The sequence below is a fragment of the Leptidea sinapis genome, chromosome 10 (assembly GCF_905404315.1).
Source record: "Leptidea sinapis chromosome 10, ilLepSina1.1, whole genome shotgun sequence".
Lineage (NCBI taxonomy): Eukaryota > Metazoa > Arthropoda > Insecta > Lepidoptera > Pieridae > Leptidea > Leptidea sinapis.
In genome coordinates, this window is record NC_066274.1 from 10,016,179 (window position 1) to 10,040,502 (window position 24,324).

General features: G+C 35.8%; 1 protein-coding gene across 1 annotated transcript in view; it reads right to left on the minus strand.

The window, feature by feature from the left end:
- Nucleotides 1-1,065: 1,065 nt before the first annotated feature.
- Nucleotides 1,066-24,324, minus strand: part of LOC126966607 (probable ATP-dependent DNA helicase HFM1) — a 63,555-nt gene continuing 40,296 nt past the window's right edge. The window contains exons 4-10 of the mRNA XM_050810768.1: nucleotides 16,325-16,467; nucleotides 15,261-15,445; nucleotides 9,299-9,396; nucleotides 8,200-8,384; nucleotides 6,058-6,105; nucleotides 1,430-1,536; nucleotides 1,066-1,189 (exon numbers count right to left, since the gene is read on the minus strand). Of these exons, the coding sequence (XP_050666725.1) occupies nucleotides 1,519-1,536; nucleotides 6,058-6,105; nucleotides 8,200-8,384; nucleotides 9,299-9,396; nucleotides 15,261-15,445; nucleotides 16,325-16,467 (677 nt within the window). The 3' untranslated portion in view covers nucleotides 1,066-1,189; nucleotides 1,430-1,518. The remainder of the gene's footprint in view (nucleotides 1,190-1,429; nucleotides 1,537-6,057; nucleotides 6,106-8,199; nucleotides 8,385-9,298; nucleotides 9,397-15,260; nucleotides 15,446-16,324; nucleotides 16,468-24,324) is intronic.

The window sequence follows — 24,324 nt, forward strand, 5'->3', positions numbered from 1 at the left end:
ATTTCTTTATTAGGGTTAATATAAGGGTCAAACTGTGACGTATTTAAAGCTTTAAATGAAACGTCTAAGTTTGTATTAAAATTTTCTTCTGTCGTACAATTTGATGTTTTGAAGGTATCACTGTTTCGTTCAATCTCTTCTATCATTTCCGTATAATCAATAAATGGATTATCATTCTGCTCTGTTATTTTATTATTATTACATAAGAATTTTTTATTACTTATATGATTTTTATTTTTCTTTGTATCAATATTTTCCATAGAATCTTCGTTTGGGTTCAGTATTACGTTGACTGATAAATCATTTGATTTCTTATACAATTGTTGACTATTTGCGCAATTATCGTTAAATACTATCATATTGGTTTCTGCAGTAATATCAGTACTTTGTACATCACTTTTGTTATTAACAAATTCTGGTTTATTTATATCCTGAATATGTTCTAAAAATAACTTTATACTACTTTTTACATCATTTGATAATCCTCCGCTGCTGCTGCGTAACTTCGTGTTGACATCACTGTCACATTTTCTTTCAACTAAATCAATAAAATCATAGTTAGATTTCATTTTCTTTTGCTTGAATGATTTATCGGAGATTTTATTTGTACATTGAGTTTTACTTTCTTGCTGATTATAATCCTTATGATTCTGCTTTTCGTATTCCGGAGACGTACGAGCACTTTCAGTTCTTTTATAAGTATCATTATTTGATACTAAATTATTACTATCGCCTTTGATTTCATTTTCTATTTCTTTTAAAATATGGTTAATATCAGTGTCATCTATACTGTCTACCTCGAAATTACAATTATTTATATTCTCGTAAGTTTTGCTGTTTAAAGTAATATTTTGTGTGTGACATTTGGTACGTGCTAAGTTTTGTAAAATATTGTTGGATAGTTCTCTATTTTCGTTGTTGTCGTTTTTTATTTTTTTCGACGTCTTATTGAAGTAGTCCTTAAGATTATGAAACTTATTTACAATAAGACTTTGACGTTTTTTCTTTTCTCTTGACTGGGTGATTTCATTATTAGTGTTTTTCCTTTTTCTTTCAGAATTTTCCTCTTTTTTGCTATCTATTGAAGCTCCTAGAGATACGTTTTGAGATATCTCAGAACAGTTAATATTATTATCATTTCTTGGAAACATATCTTTGATTTCGAATTCACAATGTTCATCGATGCCAACTAAAATAATCTTTAATATTGAATCGTACATTTAATAATGTGTTAACTATATAATAAAATAAAAAACCTTAATAATATAAAGTAAAATACTGCCTTCGGCCAAATATTGTAGTAACAATCACTTGTATCATTGGTATCGTTTTAATTTTTATATACTTTTGTTTCAGAATTCAGATTCTAATGAATCTGAATTCTGAATCTCTTAAATATAATGTACCCATTAGTAACATACTAACTTACCAAAATTAGCACTGATACAGTGTGCAATAAGTTTGTATTCGTGGCTTTGTTTCCTACTAACGTTACACTTAATACACCCGTCATATACACTAAGCAAATCTTTGTCTCTGAAATTATGAAAATTTTACATAATTTACTATTAATAAAAAGTGCTATGGTTATACATTCACCCTATTCCTGTGAGAATAATTATTTTCAATCTCTGCTATAGGTAAACGCTTTCACGCCTAAATCACAGAACCGATTTTGATGAAATTTAGTACAGAGATAGAAACTAGACCTTGAAAAAGAGCATAGGCTAACTTTTATTCAAAAATAAATAAATAGAGGGGTTGAAATAGGGGATGGAAGTTTGTATAGAAGTTCACCATTATCGAAGATACCATAAAACTTTAGGCACTTGCTAAGAAGTAATTTATAAGTATTACCTATTTAAGCCTTCACTTTTGAAAGTTTACCTAACCTACATGGTGATAAAATAGGAGATTAAAGTTAACAATGAAATGATATTAAAGAGACTGTACACATTGACAATGGATATCCGCTGTATCGTAGAAGAGCGCCGCCAGCAGCGGAAAGAGCAGTTTGTATGTGTATTATTTGCAAAGTATCCCAAAAAATAAAACAAATCTGCCCAAAGTAACTATTCCACGCTGACTAAGTCGCGGGTAAAAGCTACTATAAAATATTATGTTCATTTGAAGTTTGCTGGCGCGATTTTTTAATTTCGCAGGCCTTGTTTAATGCCTAAGAAGCTCAATAAGACATACTTAGGTATTATGGATTAACTGCTATGAACCCATAGGCACTAGATACATTGTTATCAGGAAGTGTAGCAATAGACGGCTATTATTGTTAATGTGTAAAATTTGGTGCTGTTCTTATGTGATGTGCTCATTCAGCAACTCAACAGCTCCTTCCTCCACATCTTGGGATTTAAGGATGGGATATAATGTAGGATAAATAATATGTCCTTCATTCTATTTTGTTCCACAAATAGCAAAAACTTCAAAAAAGCATTAATAATTCCCACAATTATTTTTTATTTAACCCCAAATATAACAAATTTTTGAACTCCATATGCGATGTGATAAAAAAGGGGGACAGGTGCTAACTATATATAGAAATTATTTGCCGGCACTTTCATATGTGGATCAAAATGGATGCTTTCAAAAACAAAATTCTTCTCAAAACAGTATGCTGCATACCAAAACATAGGGCGTGTTAAAAGTGTTAATTTATTGATGTTATTTGAATTTGACTTTTTAGGACACGATATAAAATAAATTATTAATTCTATGAAGGGTTTATTCACTTAGAAGACACTTACTTGTAAGAGGAAAGGTGTAACAAATTATTATCCGAATCACCCACAGCTAAATAAAACTTGTGATTCCCTCCAATAGTGAGATGTTCTATATTTTCTAGTAAGTACGCGTGGTTCAGCAAAGTTAATTCTATGTTAATTGTGTATGCATCAATAGGTGTTAGTGTTAGCCTATACTTAGGCAGTAAAGATAATTGTTTTCGGAGAATATTGCCTGCTGGTGGACCTTTATTCATGATCTGCAAAAAGTCAAATAATGACGTCATTATCAAAAAAATAAATTTCTATTGATAATAACTCACTAAAAATAACTACAAACACTTTTTAAATTTCGTTGTATCTTATTCGTTAAGGCGTGAATGTATTTAAGGAATTTATAGTTTCTTTTTATTCTGGCAATGACGTACAATAAACAACTAGACTCACAATCGCGCTCAAAAATAGTATGAACAAGGCCTACGCCTTTATTAGGCAGAGTTGACGTTCAGTTGCGTTTCCACCGCGCTTTGAATACAACGCCACGCAATGGCAAAGGGTACTGCGAATAACTGTCCAAGTAACAGCATATCCAAACTTAAAAAGGATGGAGTGTCGTATTTCAGGTAAGTGTTTCTTTAATTTAGCAAAATTGTGTAACTAACTTGGACTTTTTAATCATTTTGCTAAATACATGTCGGAGAATTAGAATATAAAAGTAATATGGCCTCTATGATTATATTCTACTCTGTGTATTGGGTTGAACTGATGGCGAACGTCATCTTTCAAAGTGTGTTTGAAGTTGTCACTGTGTGATAGAAATTAATTATTATTGTCCATCAGTAGAGCGCTCATTGAGAAGTCGCAGTCGTCTTCAAGCTAGCGCCCGCGCCGGTTATTATTACTGATCGACTTAGATAACGTGGTGGATACCAACACCGTGACGCCCGATTTTAAATCAAAATAAATCTCCGAGATACCTACATAATTACATTTCAATTGCTAAAACAAAATGTTCTTGCCTCGTGTTCGTGTCCGAGCTTAATATGAGAGTATCCAATTTAACTTCAAATATTTTTATTCAATATACGATATAAGAAGAACGAGCGCGCTTACAATATAAACTCGTATAATGAAAATAATTTAATAACCTGAGGCTGGACCCTTCATTCCCAATCTGTGGTTTCATTAAGAAAGTCATTTATGTTATAATTATCTTAACCACGCAAACGTTTTAAAACAATACTTTTGAATTTCGAAAGACATTTGTTTTGAACATTTTCTTTCTTACATTGTAAAAGCATATACCTACAATAGATTTTGAACTTTTTAAGACGTGTAAGAGTAGTATTTGTTGTGTAGGAAATATAGGTAATTCAGTTAAGGCCTTGTTGACGTAATATAAAGAAGTACGACGAACGAGTCAGCTTAAGGCCTCTTTCCCCTTTCACTCTCCTCAATACCCGAACTCTTTTTCTTTCGAGTCATAGCTTTATTTCGTCGATCCTTTTATGTATACCCGGCCTAACACGAATGGCAGATAACAACATAACCTATGAATATTGTTGTTACAAAAACAAAAAATAAGTGTATAAAGTTAGGAATTGTATAGCTACTACTCCTAGGGAATCTATAGATTAATGGAAATATATGAAATAAACTGTAATTCACACATAACACATTAATACAATTCTATACCTATATATATAATTTTGTATTTCCTGAACGACAATAGGAAATGAGACTATTCTCATAAAATCTGGGTGATCCAACAAAAGTAGTACTTACCTAGATTACATTAGAGGTAAGTTTTAAATAATACCTATTGTGAATTATCTTTTGTAGCCTTCGGCCGGGAATAGAATATTCATGCTTTTACTTAACCCAACCTGCCATTACAGTTTGGTAAAGATTAATTAATTAATTTTGCTATCAAGTTTTGCATATTATGCCATTTATTTATCTAGGACATGAATGAATTTTCTTGGAAGTGTATATATTCATTAATGTGATTTCCTCTAACATATTACATATTACAGATAAGTAATTCAGAAATTAAAAGATATATATTATAAATGATGACAAACTAAATGTAGGGTTCGTCATGGGCACTATAGCGCTACGCCTAAGATTGTTTTGTTTATACGTGTTGTTTTTATTCAAATTGTCACTGTTATGGAAATATCTATATTCACGGGGTTCGCTTATTATCAGTATTTCGTCTATTTTTTCTTCGATTATTGCCATTAAAATGAAAATAAAGTAACTGGCAATTAGTTGCAAAAAATGATTAATTTAATTATAAAAAGCCTACAAAAGGCGCGCGTGCATCTTTACGTCCCTGACCGCTAAGGTACGATCGTTAAATTATGATTAACGACATTTTAACGAACCGGCAATTATCTGTGCAATTTTATAAGTAGGTACTTTGTTAATATTAAAGGCAAATCGATTGACATACTTGTTTAATAACAATAGGGTTGTGTAAAGAACTTCTGCATTCTTGTTTGTTATTTGTGCCAGAATGTTAAAATATCTTGATTGTCTAGGTATTACTCCGATATTACCTAATTTATATAAGTATATATAGGTACCTAAGGAAGAACGTACTAAAGTTTAGAATAGATGGGCCTTGTGCTAATACGAAGAGATATGTGTTAAAATTTGTTCTTTTTTTTAATTAATAAGTGCAAACAGGCAAGAGGATCAAGTACCTAACCATGGCACATGGAAATCTGCAAAACTAACTCAGTTTTAAATAAGATACTGACTTTCCATAATTTATTAACTTTACAGAAATCTAAAACTTTAGTAACACAACTGGGATATACAGCAAAACATAATATTACTTATTGGTCGATATAGTAGGTATATAAGCATAATGTGTAGTTAAGCATAAAGTACACATAATACATAAATAAAGTATAGAAGGAGCTTTAATTTTTTCTTTGGCTCTGTTAGGCCCGGTATCCACTAAAGCGGAGAGGATAGGAGATGTATTTTTATAAGCAATCAGATTACGTTATTTCCACATCTCCTCTCCACTTAGCTTCGGTGGAAATGAATAGGTCAGCCTGAGAGGAGATATACTTCTCATTTGTCTATAGAATTTTGTGCCGCGTCGAGCAATCAAGCGGCGTGGTGGAGCGGAGATGTGTCTCTCTCTCGCCGCTTCGGTGGATACCGGGCCTTAGCGCAGGCATGTCAGAGATAAAATATTTAAATGAAAATTATAATTCAAATAAAATTGTTAAATAATTAAGTCCCGAATGGGGTTCGTAAAGAAGAAGAAAAAATTCGAAATAAAGAATAAACATTAACTTACTCTTTCCAAGTCTCTAGGATGACTCTCTTCAAGCAGCATAAAATTTATCTAAAATAAATTAACTTATAAAGTACTAATAAGTTAAACTATGTATTAGTATGTATGTATTATAAAATAGTAATGTATTAGTAAAATAGCTTATCCTATGTCATATTGCTGAGAACGTGTGTGTCATATTGCGATATACGAAGCTGTATCAACAGTAACAGTAAGTATTATATTAATGAAGGATTTAAGAATCTGGGCTAACGTTCAGCCGACTGATTGGATGCATCAGTTAAAGTATATCAATGATATGTTGGACACCTCCAACATACATTGCTCTGCAGACGGCAGTAATGGTGATGCCGTATACAATAATATACTCTCGGGAAATCGTCGACCAGTGCCGGGAGAAACTTGTCTCTTCTATCATATCCTCACTTAAGAAGGTCGCGGAATGGGGTAAATATCACCTTGTCCAATTTAACCCCCAGAAGACTCAAGTTTGCACGTTTACCACTAAAAAAACCCCATTTGTCGTATGACCGCTCTTCGACATCATTTCCCATAAGGCCTCGCCTAGTATCGGAATACTGGGTCTCGAAATCTCGAGCGATTGCCAATTCCATGGCCATCTGGAGGGCAAAGTCAAATTTTCTTCGAAGAAGCTGGGCGTCATTAATAGAGCACGGCAATACTTCAAGCCGGCCCACATTCTAGCGCTATGTTTTTTTTTTATATGAGAGGGGGCAAACGGGCAAGAGGCTCACGGGATGGGGAGAGGTGAGGCAACCGCCCATGGACATCCGCAACAACAGGTGTGTCAAGAAATGCGTTGCCGGCCTTTAAGGTGGGAGTATGCTTTTTTCTTGAAGGTCCCCAAGTCGTATCTGTTCGGGAAGACCGCTGCCGGTACTTGATTCCACAAAGTGGCTGTGCGAGGCAAGAAATTTCGAAGAAAACGCGCGGTTGTGGAATTCCAGACGTCTACGTGATGCGGATGGTACTTTGCACGTAATGTCCGATGGTGGAATTCGGCCGCTGGAATCAACCCGAACAGCTCCTCTGAGCACTCCCCGTGATAAATGCGGTAGAAGATGCAGAGAGAACCCACATCTCTACGCAATGCTAGAGAATCAAGCCGATCGGAGATGACTTGATCGTCGATGATTCGAACCGCTCTTCGTTGTATGCGGTCAAATGGAAGAAGCTGGTACTGGGGAGCACCCGCCCAGAGGTGAGAACAGTTCTCCATGTGAGGCCGAATTTGCGCCTTATAAAGTTGCAGGCGGTGGCTTTTAGTGAAGTACTGTCTCGCCTTACTGAGTACACCAAGCTTTTTAGAGGCCAGTTTGGCCTTCTCTTCCAAGTGACCACGGAACTGAACGTCGCTCGATATATCGACGCCAAGTATGCCAATACAGGCTGTGGCAGTTAGAGGAGTGATCTCGAATCGAGGGGATACGACAAAGGGAGACTTTTTAGTGGTGAACGCACAAACTTGTGTCTTCTTGGGGTTGAATTGGACTAAATTATGTCGGCGCCATTCCGAGACTTTGCAAAGCATAGTCTCGATTTCAGACACAAGTTTGTTCCGGTTCTCGTCGACGCTATCCCGGGACATGTTGGCACGGCCGGTGTAGGAAGCATACCCTGTGCTGTCGTCTGCATAGCAATGAATATTGCTGATTTGCAGCATATCATTGATATGCAGAAGAAATAGCGCTATGCAAAGTGCAGGTTCGGCCACACATGGAGTATAATTGCTGTCATCTCTTTTCTGGCGCACCCCATGGCTGATTACTGCCGCCAAATTCCACCTTCGCACGACACGCCACAAGTTAGGATATCATCCCCAATATCTGGATGTGTGGCGGGCTGAGGGGATCCTCCACAGGTTTTCAAGGAGCCTTGCATACTACAAAGCTGTGGAAGCTTCCTTGTGCGGTGTTTCCGGGACGTTACGACATGGGTACCTTCAAAAATAAGCGCGTACACCGGCTTCTACTATACTTCCTTGAGGGCCGGGAACGCTCCTGTGATTCCTCTGGTGTTGAAAGAGAATGTGGGCGGCGGTGTTCACTTAACACCAGGTGACCCGTACGCTCGTTTGTCCTCGTTTTCCATAAAAAATAATATATTATTATTATCTCTACTGACCTTTCCTACAGATGCTAGTAAGGAACTGTAAGTGGGGCCAATGCCTTTGAGCTGTTTACTCAAATACGGTGAATTCTCCCAGAGATGTGCCTTTACGCATTTATTCAAAACTAGCGCATTTAATACAGCTGAGTAAATGTTAGTTTTCTGGGATAAAAACGGTCCTGTTACGTAGGCTACAAGACCTGAAAATTATCCGATAGCTATTGTCAGTGTATTATTTGACCTACTTTTTGATTGATATTATAGATTATATTATTATTTATTTAAACATTAATTCTAAATACAAGCTGTGGAATGGAAGAGACCAGACTATGTGTAGCAAAGCGAGTAAAAGAGAAGAAGACCTTTGGTTTGCCGTTGTTATAGGACGAAAAGGAAGATATGTGAAAAAGGCCTCAAGCATATTATCAATTTAAAATGACTTTCAGTGACTAAGTATTAGAATTATTTTATTACAAAATTTAGCTTTGAGTTTAGTTATTTTTTTTTTCCATAATTTAACAACTCATAAGTATATTTATATTTATTATATATTTTATTATATTCATAACATATTTATTATACATAGGGCCGAGGACGTTTAATAATAGGTAAGAATGCGTATGTTACCGGTACGTAACTAATTTAAATTTTTACTTAGTCGTATTTTAGTACAAATTCCTTTCTTAAAAACTTCATCACACCAAAAATTACATGAAGGCAACGACTACGGTTTCATCATCTTCGAATCACTGTCGTTTTAAATATCCTTCAACCTTTGAAATTGATAGAAATGAACGAGTAAGTCGGGTGATTATAGAGGATGCTCAAGTATTTTGTTTTTGTATCTTAAAAAAAAGGGAACTTAGGTATTATTATTACGTATGCAGTACCCCTATCGTATACAGGTACAAGATAGGTAGTAGGACGCGACTTGCGTCGGCACTATGTAGTTTTAGTACTGTAAATATAGTATAAGATTTGTTTTGATTGAATAATTTTTTTATTAGATGGGTACTACATACATATACTACATACACATATGCTCACATACAATCCTCCTACAGCTATATTACTAAGGTTAACTAATTCCTTAAATACGAAATATAGCACTAACATTTACAAACTCTGGCTGCGATCCTCATTATTTTCATCGCCTCTTGGTTCAACGACGGATCTGGTATGGGCAAACACCCCAGCACTGCTTGGATTATACTGAAAATACCAATATATGCTATACCTATATGAGATTTCCAAACGCATTGGTCGAAGATGGAAGAAGAACACCGGATTATTTTTTCAAGTTGACGTCCATGGCCAAATCCGAAACTATGAAGAATAACTTAAGAGGGGACCCGGATCAAGCGTAATTTGATAAATAGGTATTTGAAGAAACTATCGTTGTCGCGCTGCGCCCGAAACACAACTATCTGTGTGCGTGAATAGCCCGTGCTTTGTGTGAGTAATGCGTATGATGGGGAGCGCGGACGCGACAAATCCCTTTTAATTTAACAATTTACTCCATACTCCGTACTCGCTCATAATTAGTTTTTGACCCTGGCTATTGATACACACACGGATTTGAAACGTTGCTATTCTTTGTCTTTGCTCGCTCTCGCCTTGTGAATCGGATTTTGAGTAGGTATCTAATTATTTTCACTACCTACTGAAAAAATTATGTACCAATATATATTTTAAAGCTTTAATATATTCGAAAATATTCATTTAAATTAAATGCTGTAAAAGGTCTTGTTGATCTATATTAAATGAACAATGTATACTTAATTTTATAAGGATTAATGCTGTATTGCTTAAATTCGCCTCGTAAATTAACCATTATTTCTCGTAAATAGTAAAGGATAAAAAATAGTTATTGTGGGTTACCTATGCCTAAGAGATAGACATATACCTACTATCGCGCACTTTTTCGTTGAACAAAAATGTTGTACAATACTCTAGCACATTTTGATCTATCTCGTACGGTTCAGCCAGCGTTTGCAATGTATGCGCAAAAAACTGTGTTCATTTACGAAATCACATTAGAAAACTCTAAAATGATCAGTGTTACTGTCATCATCATCATTATCATTCAGCCGCAAGACGTCCACTACTGGACAAATTACTTCCCCCAAATATCGCCATGACGATCGGTCATGCGCTGCCCGCATCCAACCTGTTCCGGACCATCTTGTGGGGGGCCTACCAACACTCACGAATTCAATCACGAATGTAAAATATATATATAAAGATTGAAATAGTGTATAATGCACAGCTGTTAAATGAAATTTGTACTACGCTAAATATGCCCAATATGCAATATGATCGCATAAGGTGTAGAAGAGTAAAGGCTTGCCATTTTAAACAGAGAAGTGGATAAAGATTGCTGTCCTGTGATAGCAGTAATTGCAGATGGTTCTTGGGAAAAACGTTCATACAAAAGTGTATGAAGCTCAGCGCCTGGTGCAGCATTGTTGGACTGCAAAGTAAAAAGTTACTGATACTGATGATGACAAGAATGTAACTAGGTCTCTGTTTAAGTTAATTTTACAGTTAAAAAGCTGAAGATCTTCAACACACTCCAATTGATCAGAGTTTTGATGAATTGTATTCTTTAGAGACGCGCTAGCGTATTACTGCGTAAAATTTTGGCAGTCTGTAAGCTTCGAAAAATAGCCTCAATTATTGCGGAGTTATTAAAATCATTGTTATACTCCCAAATATGTACTACTGTACTATGTATGTTCGTAGTAAACTGGACTGTATGTTCGTAGTAAACTGGACTGGACAACGTCAAAAGCGGTTTCTTCTAGGACAACCATATTTTTTTTTTGAGTATTACTCCTGATTTCCTAATAAAATGTGACTCCTTTGTGGAAGTAAAATGCAATATAAAATTGAAAAAATTAATAAATAAAAATTAAAAAGATGGAATATAAAATGAATTTACTGATATTTGTACACTTCACAAAAACATGCTACAATTGAAAAGAAATAACAATTATTTTTTATAATGTTTTATGATCATCATCATCAGCCGTAAGACGTCCACTGCTGGGCAAAGGCATAATGTATTATCATTTTTTTTTTATGGAATAGGAGGACAAACGAGCGTACGGGTCACCTATTGTAAAGTGATCACCGCCGCCCACATTCTCTTGCAACACCAGAGGAATCACAAGAGCGTTGCCGGCCTTTAAGGAAGGTGTACGCGCTTGTTTTGAAGGTAGCCATGTCGTATTGTCCCGGAAACACCGCACAAGGAAGCTCATTCCATAGCTTTGTAGTACGAGGGAGAAAGCTCCTTCAAAACCGCACTGTGGAGGACCGCCACACATCCAGATGGTGGGGATGAAATCCTAACTTGTGGCGTGTCGTGCAAAGGTGGAATCCGGCGGCAGGAATCAGGTTAAACAGCTCTTCCGAACACTCCCCGTGATAAATGCGGTAGAAGACACACAATGATGCTACGTCTCTACGCAACGCCAAGAGATCTAGCCGTTCACAGAGCACGGAGTCCCGACAATTCGAGCTGCTCTACGTTGCACGCGGTCAAATGGATCGAGCAGATACTCCATGTGTGGCCGGACCTGCGCTTTGTAGAGCGCTAGAATGTGGGCCGGCTTGAAGTATTGCCGTGCTCTATTGATGACGCCCAGCTTCTTCCAAGCCAATTTGGCTTTGCCCTCCAGATGGCCACGGAATTGGCAATCGCTCGAGATTTTGAGACCCAATATTCCGATACTAGGCGCGGCTTTAAGAGAAGCGTTCCCGAAGAGCGGTGATACGACAAATGGGGTTTTTTTTAGTGATAAACGCGCAAACTTGAGTCTTCTGGGGGTTAAATTGGACAAGGTTCAATTTACCCCATTCCGCGACCTTCTCGAGAGAGGACTCGATAGAAGACACAAGTTTCTCCCGGCACTGGTCGACGATTTCCCGAGAGAGACCTGCATGGCCCGTGTATACGGCATCACCAGTGCTGTCGTCCGCATAGCAATGTATGTTGGAGGTGTCCAACATATCATTGATATGCAGAAGAAACAGCGTAAGAGATAGCACACAGCCTTGGGGCACTCCAGCATTCACGGGCTTCGGGTTCGAGCAATATCCGTCGACAACGACCTGTATGCTACGCCCAGTGAGGAAGCTGGAGGTCCACTTGCACAAGCTCTCGGGAAGCCCAAATGATGGAAGTTTTGAGAGGAGCGCCTTGTGCCATACACGATCAAAGGCCTTCGCTATATCCAGGCTAACTGCCAGGCCTTCCCCCTTGCTTTCAATAGCCTCCGCCCATCTATGTGTTAGGTATACCAGAAGATCACCTGCCGATCGTCGATGGCGAAAGCCGTACTGTCGGTCGTTGATCAACTGGTGACCCTCTAGGTATACTAAAAGCTGGCGGCTAATTATGCTCTCCATGATTTTAGAGAGCAGGGAGGTGATAGCAATAGGCCTGTAGTTCGCCGGATCCGAACTGTCTCCTTTTTTTTTGGATCGGATGGACAAGGGCTGACTTCCATGAGTCAGGGACTACGCCTTTGGAATAAGAGTGCCGGAATAAACGCGTTAGCACCGGCGTCAACTCAGGGGCACCCGTTCTAAGCACGATTGGAGAAATGCCATCCGGCCCGCTCGACTTCCTGACATCCAACGAAAACAGAGCTCGCCTAACAGTTTTCTGTCTGAACTGTACTTCAGGCATAGAGCTCTGACACCGCGGGATGGTCGGCGGTGTTTTTCCGTTGTCGTCAAGTGTCGAATTGGAGGCGAAAAGAGCGCACAGGAGCTCGGCTTTCTCTTTTGCCGTATGGGCCAGGGTGTCATTCCTCATGTGCAACGGCGGCATAGACGGCTGGTTGAAGTTACCAAGAGCAGCTTTCGACAACGACCAGAACTTGCGTGTTCCGGTCGGGTAACTGGAAAGCTGCTCGCCGATTTTGACGACGTGCTTAGACTTCGCACGGGCGATTTGCCGCTTAAAAAATCTGGAGGTACGGTTATATTTCCTCTTAAGAACTTTGCAGTTCGGATCCTTTGTGTCCAGCGCCGCAACCTCGATACGCCTGTTTTTGCAGTCAGATGCTGTTTTAACTGATGCATCGAACCAGGGCTGTGATCTGCCACCGATCGGTACTACAGAGCTTGGTATAAAATATCCATGCTCTGCAGTATCACATCGGCTACTGCAACGGCGCAGGCACTAGGATCATCAGAAAGGAAACAAACCTTGCCCCAAGGGTAGGATGCAAAAAAGGAACGCATCCTATCCCAATCTGCTGACTTGTAGTGGCAAACGCGGCGGGTCGCTGGTGGTCTGCGACGTTGGCGTCGGATAGGCACTACACTCCTGACCAGGCAATGGTCGGACGTTCCGAGAGGGGCGTCGACAAAGACCTGGTAACCATCGGGATGTGCCCACCCCAGAATACGAAGGGCCGAACGAGAGTGCTCGGGGAGAGATTCTCCGGCTCTGGTAGAGCCGGTACCCTCCTGGGGTAATATCTCTTTATGGACCGCTCTCATATTTTGTTGGGGGGAGGGGGTGGGGGTAAGGGATGGCCTCCGGTCCTCGATACTAACCTATGCGAAACATAGTGGCACTAGGCCGCTACTTCACGCCGGTATTCTGTGCGAATGTGGTAATTAACCCGGACGAGTCTGGCCCGATTGTGCTGACGTCATAAGACGGCAGCGTGACTCTCCCACTTCTAAAAAGCCCTTAGTCCCCTCTTACGACACCCATGGGCCTGGGACTCCCCTATTCTTTTTACGCCCCGGGGAAAGTACAGGGCAAATTTATCATGTTTACACAGTCAAAATTCTATTATATTATTTTATTGAGCCCTGAGGAAATAATTTTATAAAACAATTGAAAAAGATGACGGATCTATGCGAAACATGGAAGCAAAACTAGAAAAACATTCTACGAATGCCTGCTACCCGAATTGATTGACGGTCGTATTCCAAGAAATTTACTTGTACGGGGAAGAGTAGAAATAACGATATAATAAAATACTTAATTATTTGAAAAATAACTATGTTACCTATGTTCTGTGTGTAATAATAAGCACCCCCTCCTTTTACATATTTTATTTTAGTATGTTTACAGTACCTATATATCAAAATAAATATATACATTATCGGTTCATGAGTTGAACAATCACAGTCTACCTACTCAAAATCTCTACTCCATGTCGCTGATGGAAGCAGCTGTGATTGATCAATTCAAGTTCAGTTTCGCTCAGCTCCGTGTCAGTTGAAACGCGCCCTTATACTTGTGGTTGCGTATAATTTATACATGCTTGTCTATATGTAGTTAACTTATATTGATTTATTCTGTATAAATTCATATAATCATCAATCACACACTACATACAATGAATCTCACACTCACGAAAATTATCCATAAATAAATTCTACTAAATCGATAAGTAAACCCATAGCATCTGGGCGATTCACTATATTATATTATATGCATAACTAATGAGCTATACTCCGGACTGGCCAACCAACGCCCCTCAACACTAGCCCTCCCCCGACGGGTGCGATAGGGGCAAAAGCATCTCAGACCGATTTTACCTACAAAATTCTGACCAAATAGAGGTTTCGTATTCCCCTGTTTTCCCCTAGAATATTGAACCTAAAAAAAAAAAAAAATTGATACAATATTTTCAGGAAGAACGAGTCTGTGTCGGTACGTTTTCCTTCTTGCTTAAAAACCTTTTGAAATTGTTACGTATTCGTTTGAACAGGGCGGTATCAAAATGGCATTTTCTACGATGTTTGAAGAGTCATATTTTCTTATATGGTTAGTTGATTGAAAAAAATAAAACGTACAGACATAGCTTTAGCATATCTAGATTTTGTGACAAAAAATCTCCTCTCTAGATGCATTATCCAGGTAGAAAAAAGGAGAATACGTTTGTATGGAATAACGCTGCTTCGTCCGCGTCCCCTCTTAAAGTACTCAAAGGAGGCTCAGTCCCAATTTTCATGAAAAGTAAAACTACATCATTGGATTTTCGAAAAATCAGTTTTAGCCAGAAAATGAACCTGTTGATTATATATGAATTAGTTACCAATTCAATTTCATCTGGCGAGTGTTAATCTTGCCCTTCATCGGGAATCGTATAGCGGCGGCCGCGTTGTTCCTATTCAGAGCGTTGAGATATCTGCGCTCGTCGACTCGCAAGTGCATGTCCGACAGCTCGTGACTTTCACACACGAGCCACAAAATACTCTCTAACGATTCTGAGCCTGTCATCTGTTACATTAAAAAAAATAGCTTAAAAAAATGCGGGAGTGGGAGGCTCCTTTGCACAGGATGCCGGCTAGATGATGGGACCGCCACAACGGCCCCCTTTTTCTGTCGTGAAGCAGTAATGTGTAAGTATTACTATGTTTCGGACTGAAGGGCGCCGTAGCCAGTGAAATTACTGGGCAAATGAGACTTTACATCTTATGTCTCAAGGAGACGAGCGCAATTGTAGTGCCGCTCAGAATTCTTGGGCTTTTCAAGAATCCTGAGAGGCACTGCATTGTAATGGGCAGGGCGTATATATTACCATCAGCTGAACGTCCTGCTCGTCTCGTCCCGTATTTTCATAAAATAAAATAAATAAATAAATAAAACAGCCGAAAAAACTGAAAAACAAAAAATTATATATTATTTTATTTACCTTTACAGCTATTTATCTAATGTGAGTATATACCTAAGTAATTATAAGTCGAGTAACTGCCGCGTACCCTTTACGAAATTAATTAATTTGCTTCTTTAGCACCAACTCAAACTTACTTTTGATTTTAACAAATAATTAGAACCAACATACCGTATTCTTAAATGGCTGTAATGCTTATAGAAAAAATGTTTCTTTTACAAAAGTATTTAATAACATAATATTTTTAAAGTGATATCCCTCACTTCTGAGATTTATTAATCAAATTAAATTTGTAACCACGATTTTTAGACGATCTCGTACGTTTTGCTGAGTTGGTAAGAGTGCCACATAATCTAAAAATTTTGGTTACAAATCTAATTTATATAACATAGCAATAGTATAGTATGTTGTAACACTCTCTCATGTGCAAGACCGACTCACACTTGACTGGTATTTTATTTACTTTCATTTCGTAGAGGACTTACTTTCATAATATTCTTCATGGTCTCCACGTCGATGTAGTAAACGGACACCAGTTGGCCCGCTTCCGTGGACTGTATGCAGCACGCTTCGTCCATCCTGATCAGACCAGAGCTGGCCAAGCTGTTCATTGCTCTCACACACAGCTCTGCAATTCAATTATTACAGAGTTTATACAGCGTGGCGCTACAATGGCGACATTAAATAAACACACGGGTAGAAATACTTAACCGTAATCATAAAGGAAAATATTCAAAAATAAAATACATGTATACCTAGTCTTGCCATAAATACTGTTACAATTAAATATAAACAAAATATTACATTTGAATTTAGAATCTGTCATATTTAAATAATTCTTCATTGAGTCACATTAAGTTTTCTCATTTTGCCGCCAATACATTGTACAATATTTTGCGATATTAAAATGGAGTGGGGTGATAAAGAGAACTGAATCGCTGTGATTGCATCACACAACTTTGTGTAAGTACATTAAGTAGGTATGGAGCCAAATGCAATTTTTAAAACTCTCCATACGCTTGGTATTGGTAAAATGTTTGTGTATCGGGCTATTAATAGGTGCCAACAATGAGACCTGTTTGTGACAGAAAGGGATCTGGCCGTCCACGGAGTGTTCGTAAGAAAAAGGTGGCCAAAGCAGTAAGGGGAAGAATTCAAAGAAATCCTGTCCGAAATCAAAAAATTTTAACTCGGAAGATGAAGATAGCACCTTTGAAATAGGTGCATGTGTTGAGCTTTGGGTAATGGTTTAAGTAATTATTAATTTAGATTATCCCTGTTCGCTGCCCGATCCCTAGAAGAATTAAGTTTTAAGAAATGCGACGTCACAGCCATTGGCTTTATAAGTGTGTCTTTCGTCCTTTGGCAAGGACGAAGGAGAAAACCATAAAAGAATTGTGACGTAATTTATGGATAGCTCCCAATTACTAAAATGTCTTTATCTAATATCAGTAGAAATAAGCCACCACGCGTCAAATTACGCGTGGTGGTGGTTATATTATCTGTGTTAAATGCATATAATTTATTAATATATTTTCGTATTATTCTAGCCTACTAGATGAGGCCATTATTTTGATTTCAAAAGAATGTGTCAAGTTTTCTGTACAAAACGGTAATTTCATACTAAAGTATTTTTTTCAAATATTAATATAGTTCACTTTATAGGTACAAACAGCCAATGCTATTATTATATTAACAGTTGTAAATTTACAATTACGGATAGGTATAGTAATACAGACATATGCCACTGCCACTACTTATTCGTTAAGACGTACCTATACTGCAAAAAAACACACAGGACCATGCCGTGTGAACCTAGACTTGTGGCGTGATATTTGCTGATTCAAACATAAACATTAACTCATTACGCATGGTCTATGACATTTTACACAGCTGAGGAATTGTAGATATTACAACTACGAGTTATGAGAGAGAAGCGATTTAGATTTGAAAATATGTACTAATTATTACTCTGGCGTAAGTGCGAGTCTACTTCGGTAGCTAATGAATTAGGCCCGATTTCACTAAAGACACTTCAAACTAAGTTTAATAAAATCCAGTTTTACTTAATTTATTAAAATATTACCTATTAAAAAATTTAAATGTATCGTAAAAAATAAATTGACATCTAAGGCCTATTATAATGTAAAAGTTTATTTTAATGATAAAGATAGTTGGAATTAATGTTCTAAATTTTGTTAATGAATATACTCATTTGAATTAGTACTTCATCCAAGTCACTAAATAACTTATAAAGTTTTACAGTGAATAAAGATTTTTTGACTTTGATATCATAGGTTCGGTTTTGAGACATAATATGGTTGTTAAATATATTATTTATAATATTATTACCTATATTACAAATGTTGAAATACGATCAAAATATATTTTCTCGGTTAATAAAATATCAAATTAGATTTTTGAGTGCAGTTTTTTAACATCCTCCATATATACTTAAATCTATTTGAAATTTAAGTTTAGTAGACTTTTATCGTAATTTACATATACATTACAAGACAATATTAGAAATTCACAGTAAATCTTTTTTATCGACGTATGAGAGAAATGTTATATTACGCGCAAAATTATGATTTCAACATTATGGATATTCCGAGATTGTCGAAGGTGCAGAGAACTAATTTGGGATCATTTTTGAAATCCAAGATGGCCGCCGCGCAAAATTATGATTTCAACAATATGGGTATCGTATCCGAGGTTCTCGAGAGTGCAGATAACGAATTTGGGATCATTTTTGAAATCCAAGTTGGCCGCTGCGCAAAAATATGATTTCAACAATATGGGTATCGTATCCAAGGTTCTCGAGGGTGCAGAGAACGAATTTGGAATTATTTTTGAAATCAATTGTGCGGCGGCGATGATGGATTTCAAATATGATCGTTCAATCGTTCTCTGCACCCTCGAGAACCTCGGACACGATATCCATATTGCTGAAATCATAATTTTGTGCGGCGGTCATCTTGGATTTATCTAACTTCCCTAAAGTACATATATACAAAAATCCCGCGTGGCATAATATTCAAAAAAATATTACGTAAATTTTATTTTAGTACTTTCCGACTTACATTTATCTATATATTTCAACAAATACGCTGTCGCATCATCGTCATTATTTTTTTACTATGATTCCCCCTTTGTACTTGTTTGCTAAAATCTTACGTAATGTGAGCCCGAGAGACACGAACACACTACCTTCCTTGACAGTGGTCACGGGCGTACTGCTGGCTTGAGCGAGCATGCAACCAAGGCGTCGCGTTTGGTTTATTACGAAAAATATTAATATAAAATAATTCACAAAGCGTATTGATAAATCCCACAGTGAAAACTTATAAATACTAATAAACTATCGAATAAAATAAGTTTTGTGTTTATAGCTATCATAGTTTTATGATAATATAAACAATTCAAATAAAAAAGACTATTTTTCAAAAAATAAATCTATCGAGACTTTTTTTCGTAATCGTGTTTTCGAAACAGCAATAATTTAGATAAAGAAATGAAGATAAACATGTCAAAATATTGGAACCTTAAAATACTTCTACAAATACTACATTTGTAGAAGTATTTTAAGTAGATTTTTAAAAATGTTACTTTTTAGGACTATAGCGCCTTAATCTATTTTATAAAGTTGAGTGTAAATTAATTTTTATTTTGTTTCTTTGCACAACCGAGCGTTCATATCGCTTACAGCCGTTATCAATAACCTAGCTATCCTTAGTTTAACTTACTAGAGATAGACAAATCCTTTTACGCTTACTTACATTTCATTAACCTATCGACACATAGCATTGGACTATAACTATATTGGACATAACTATGGATAGATAAGATCTTGTCATTAAACGGTGACAGCAACGTATCCGTAACTAGAGATACGTTATTGAAAACGGCCGTTAGTCATGCAACATTAACGTCCAAGACTGTACAGTCTAAACATTAATATTAATTTCACTCACTGCTTAAGATCGTTATGTGCATTTAATTAAAATATGTTGGTAGTTTTTCGTCTATTGGATCAAATATACAGTTTGAGTTCTAATTTGATTATCCTCTGTAAGTTTATGTCTTAGCCCGAGTCCACGCGAAGTACGACCGCATGCAGCAAGGATCATCTGTCACGTTCCGGAACTACATAGTCAGCGAGGTCACAGCGGCTCATCTTCATAATTGTCTTACGATTTAATTATACTACCTTATCTGGAACACATATAACACAAAAATGCGTTTAACTCCATAAGTATTGAGGCATTTCGTAATAATTATTTTACTGAACATTATAAAAATATTTGTATTATTCTCTCACAACATGTCCATTGATTTTCTGACAAGCTGTTTTAAGTAAAATTGGTTTCTATCTACAATAGTATCGGGGTATCAAGATCTGCTCAGAGTAAGGGGTGCTGAATAAAATTGGCTTACCTAAAACAGTGAAAGAAGTGAAACTTCATACGATGAAAGATGAGGCGATTTTTAAAAACGATGGGTCAAAATTGATTATTGATTATTTTCGCTTGAACTCATCTGTAAGTATTTGTTATTATATTATTGCTTATTGTAATATAGTTTAGACTTAATTTAGGTTTAATTCGAATTCGTGAAAAATGGACGTTAATCTTGACCACTCAATTTTGTAAAATCGCCTCTCTGGAAGAGGACGCGCGAGAACACTAATTGGTAATAATCGAGACTGTCGCCCCAAAAATCATCGTTTGATAAATTTCATCAAATTTGTATATTTAAAACAATTGCTTTATTAAGCTTTATTACTAAGAGAAGGTCTAGAATCTAGATGGACTATGACAGCTGTGTCTAAAAAATTTAGTTTAGAGTTAACCTCTATTTTGAAAAATTCGCGCACACTAACACAAAGCGCATTACAAATCGCGAATGTAAGACGTAGTGTGTCACGCACACTAAAGTATTAAACCTGACCTGTTTTTATCGGTTTTCTAATAGCAAGAGACTATATAGACGTATAAATTATCTAAGCTTAATATTAGTATCAGATAATGCCAGATTCAATAATTATTGTCAACTGATAGAGACCGGGGTCATTGACCAAGGATTTAGCAATTTATATCATGTCAGCCTCATTATCTTCTGTCCGCCTCAGTATATTATCCACTACCACGGTTCCATACACTCCGTTTTATCAATTTCTGCCTATTTTTTCGTTATTTTAATTCAACTCGAGGTAATAAATTTTGGTAAAAAAGTCGTGACTCGATCATATAGGTATATATAAAGATTCATATACGATACATATATAAAAATCCCGTTGAGTTTTACTGTGGCGCACTATTTCGAGTTTTTGACGTTCAATAAGTGATGTTAAATCCTATTTTGAGTAAAAATATTTGAATTAGAATTTCATAACTTTTTAGTGATAATTGGTTCTATTTCCTCAATCGCAAAGAAAAACTACCGCATGCCATCTTTAATACTTCTTGAATTTAATAATCTGCCATTTATCTCACATTCTATCTCTTGTTTGACATTGTTAAAAAAAGACGTAAGCCATAATTGAATTGCCTTAAGCTTTCTGCATTTCTTCTCCATGAAAACTTTGACTATTCCAAACCAGTAACAACCGGTGCCCGACGATATGCAGTGATCTAAAGTTTTCGCATGACGTGTTAATAACACACATACTAATTAACACATACAATATATTATTAAGTTAAAATCAACATTAATTAATTTTACTCAATAATACAGTTTATTTATTTAGCTTAGTTTTATAATTATTGTAGCAAAGTACGTAGATTGAATTATGTCAGATTAATTTTTTATTTAATGTAGGTGTTAAGACCATTTTACTGGTTGCCTTGGTTTACTGGTTGGTTGCTTTTAGATGCAAAATAATGATCATTTATATATCATGTATACACAATACATCCATATGTCCTTATTTATTTCTTATTTTGTCTACGCCATGTATTCCTTTAAATGTATTATCATTTGTTTCCAAATAAATAAAAATATTGATATGATGTTTAATTACTTAAGTATATTTTCAACTCGTATTAAATTATGAGTATCACTTCATGTTCGTAGTAATAAATTTTATTTTAAATAAAATAATCAACATAAGGATTTTATAAGTATCATATTTATAAAATTCTTAATTATGTTTTTTAATTTTAGCGACATTACCTTCTTGCTAATTAGGCGTATTTCCAAATCGCAATATCAAAATCAGATAAAAGCATATGTGACGTTTTAACAAATGACAACCAACTGGTTCTGTACCTCAGATATATCCTAATAATTTAATCTGTCTCGGGTAACAAAATATGTTTGAAATAATTCACCCACTGAGTGTATTTTTGGCAGGGACAGGAAAGTCACGACCCAAAATGAATACTCCTTATTTTAAGAATGTATAATTAATGCGTTCAAGAAAGACAAATTTAGATATACATATTCGTTAAAACGAACGAAGTTCATAATGAAAATTTATTTTAATTTATTTACGAAATTCATCAAAATTTATTTTGAATTACCTTCTCATTATGAACTTTTGTTTATTCTCCCAATAAGGAGGTATTTGTTTAAATATTTATACTATCATTAGTTATTAAACATGATTTATTTGAGAACTTTTGCTAAGAGGAATGAATGGTACACCTACGAGTACATTTCATGATCAACCGAAGATTTTTATGAGAAAACGTGACGAAACGTGCAACAGGTTCACCCGTTGTTGGTAAGTGAAGCGCCGCTCCTATTAACCTTTTGAATTAATTTGTAACTTGCATTAAAAATAAGAACTTCTAATACCTAATCTGTTTTGAAAAGAGCAACCTTAGAGTTTCTTGCTCATTCTTCCCTCTAAGTGAAAAAAATTACATATTTCAAGTGAAATATGATTTACCTATGAAATAAAAATATTTTTGAATTGATTTGATTTGATAAAGTAGTTGCTGTATTCATAGCTGTAATTTAAGTAATTTTTTTATGAAAAAAATCTTAAAATCTTTGCTATCCTGAAATTTTTTAGATTTCCAGAATGTGCGAACGAAGTCAGAGCAGAAATTGATATTATAAATAAATACCAACTTCAAACAAAAAAATGCTTATTGTTATAAGCATATTTGACGATAATTAAACGAAGAAGGATGATTGGCATAACTATAAATATATATATATTTACATAAGTATTGTAACCGCAATTAAATGAGGACATATCTTGTGTGATCGGTAACATATTACATCAACAATTAATAGGTAATGTGACCTTAGCCTGAATCATTCATCTATTTTTTTTTCAATGTGTATATTAGGGTTGCCAAATTTAAAAAAACTAGAATTTGAGTTGGAATAACCAGGACATTTCAGTTTTAAAACAGGATGCCGTAAAAGAGTTATAAAAGCTAGTTAAATTACGTTTATGTAATTAAAATAATCATATTTTTGGATAAAATTATAAGTCCAAATTGAAAACTAGTTATGAAAATAAAAAAAAACTAAATAAATGCCAGTAAAAAGCGAGGACATAAATTAAAATTTAACACATTTACAAGTATCTTTCTATTTCTCTGAATAAATAATACCAAAATTTTTAAAATTTAAAAACCCAGGACGCTGTTTAAATAGGTACTATTGAGTACATTCAAGTACACTACAAAAACTAGGAATTGTCCTTGGAAAACAGGACGATTGGCAACTCTAATGTATATGGACTCAAATGATTTTAAAAGTACAGGGCAGAAAACCTAACCATGGCAAACTCAATACGAAATGCAAGTATTATTTGCTTTATATTCGTAAAGAAATAACATTTGCAATATATTTGATCTAGTTGAATGGAACCTCAACTTTTTCCAAACGTGCGTTACATAGCCATACCGTAACTGCTCAGTTTCATTCAATATCTACAAAATAACTGCTCAGCGCGCCTATAATAAGAGTTTTCACTTTAAAATTTCTAGATTCAAATGAAATAAATCAAAATACTCGGCCATTTAATCTTTTAAAAATTCTCACCAATGTTGGTACTTCCCATGATCTAGAAGAATGAGTAGAAAGGTCTATCTTACTTGTATGTACTTTCCTAAAGGACAAATTTCGTATTATATAATATGGAGACGTGAAGAGTCCCATGACCTATAAGAAAAAGGCCCTGGGTCCAAATCGTGGTAGGTGCAAACATTTCTTTAATACTGATGAATATCAATGTTTGTGTTCGAAGCATGAATCTGTTTATTTACTATTTACATATGTTTTAAGCGTGGTTATTGCATTAAATATATTGTTGTCGGGCAGTCATATATATATATATATATATATTACAGAGTATGTGCCTAGTTTGGAGCTGTGATAATTATTTGTGTAAAAAGTGCGTCATTTATTATAATTAATTAATATAGATGTGGCGTTGAGGTATTGAGGTATGCTTTTGGCCGTCACGGGTTTACCTGCCTAAAATCGGCAGACCGTATCAATCGTCACGCCAGCATTAATG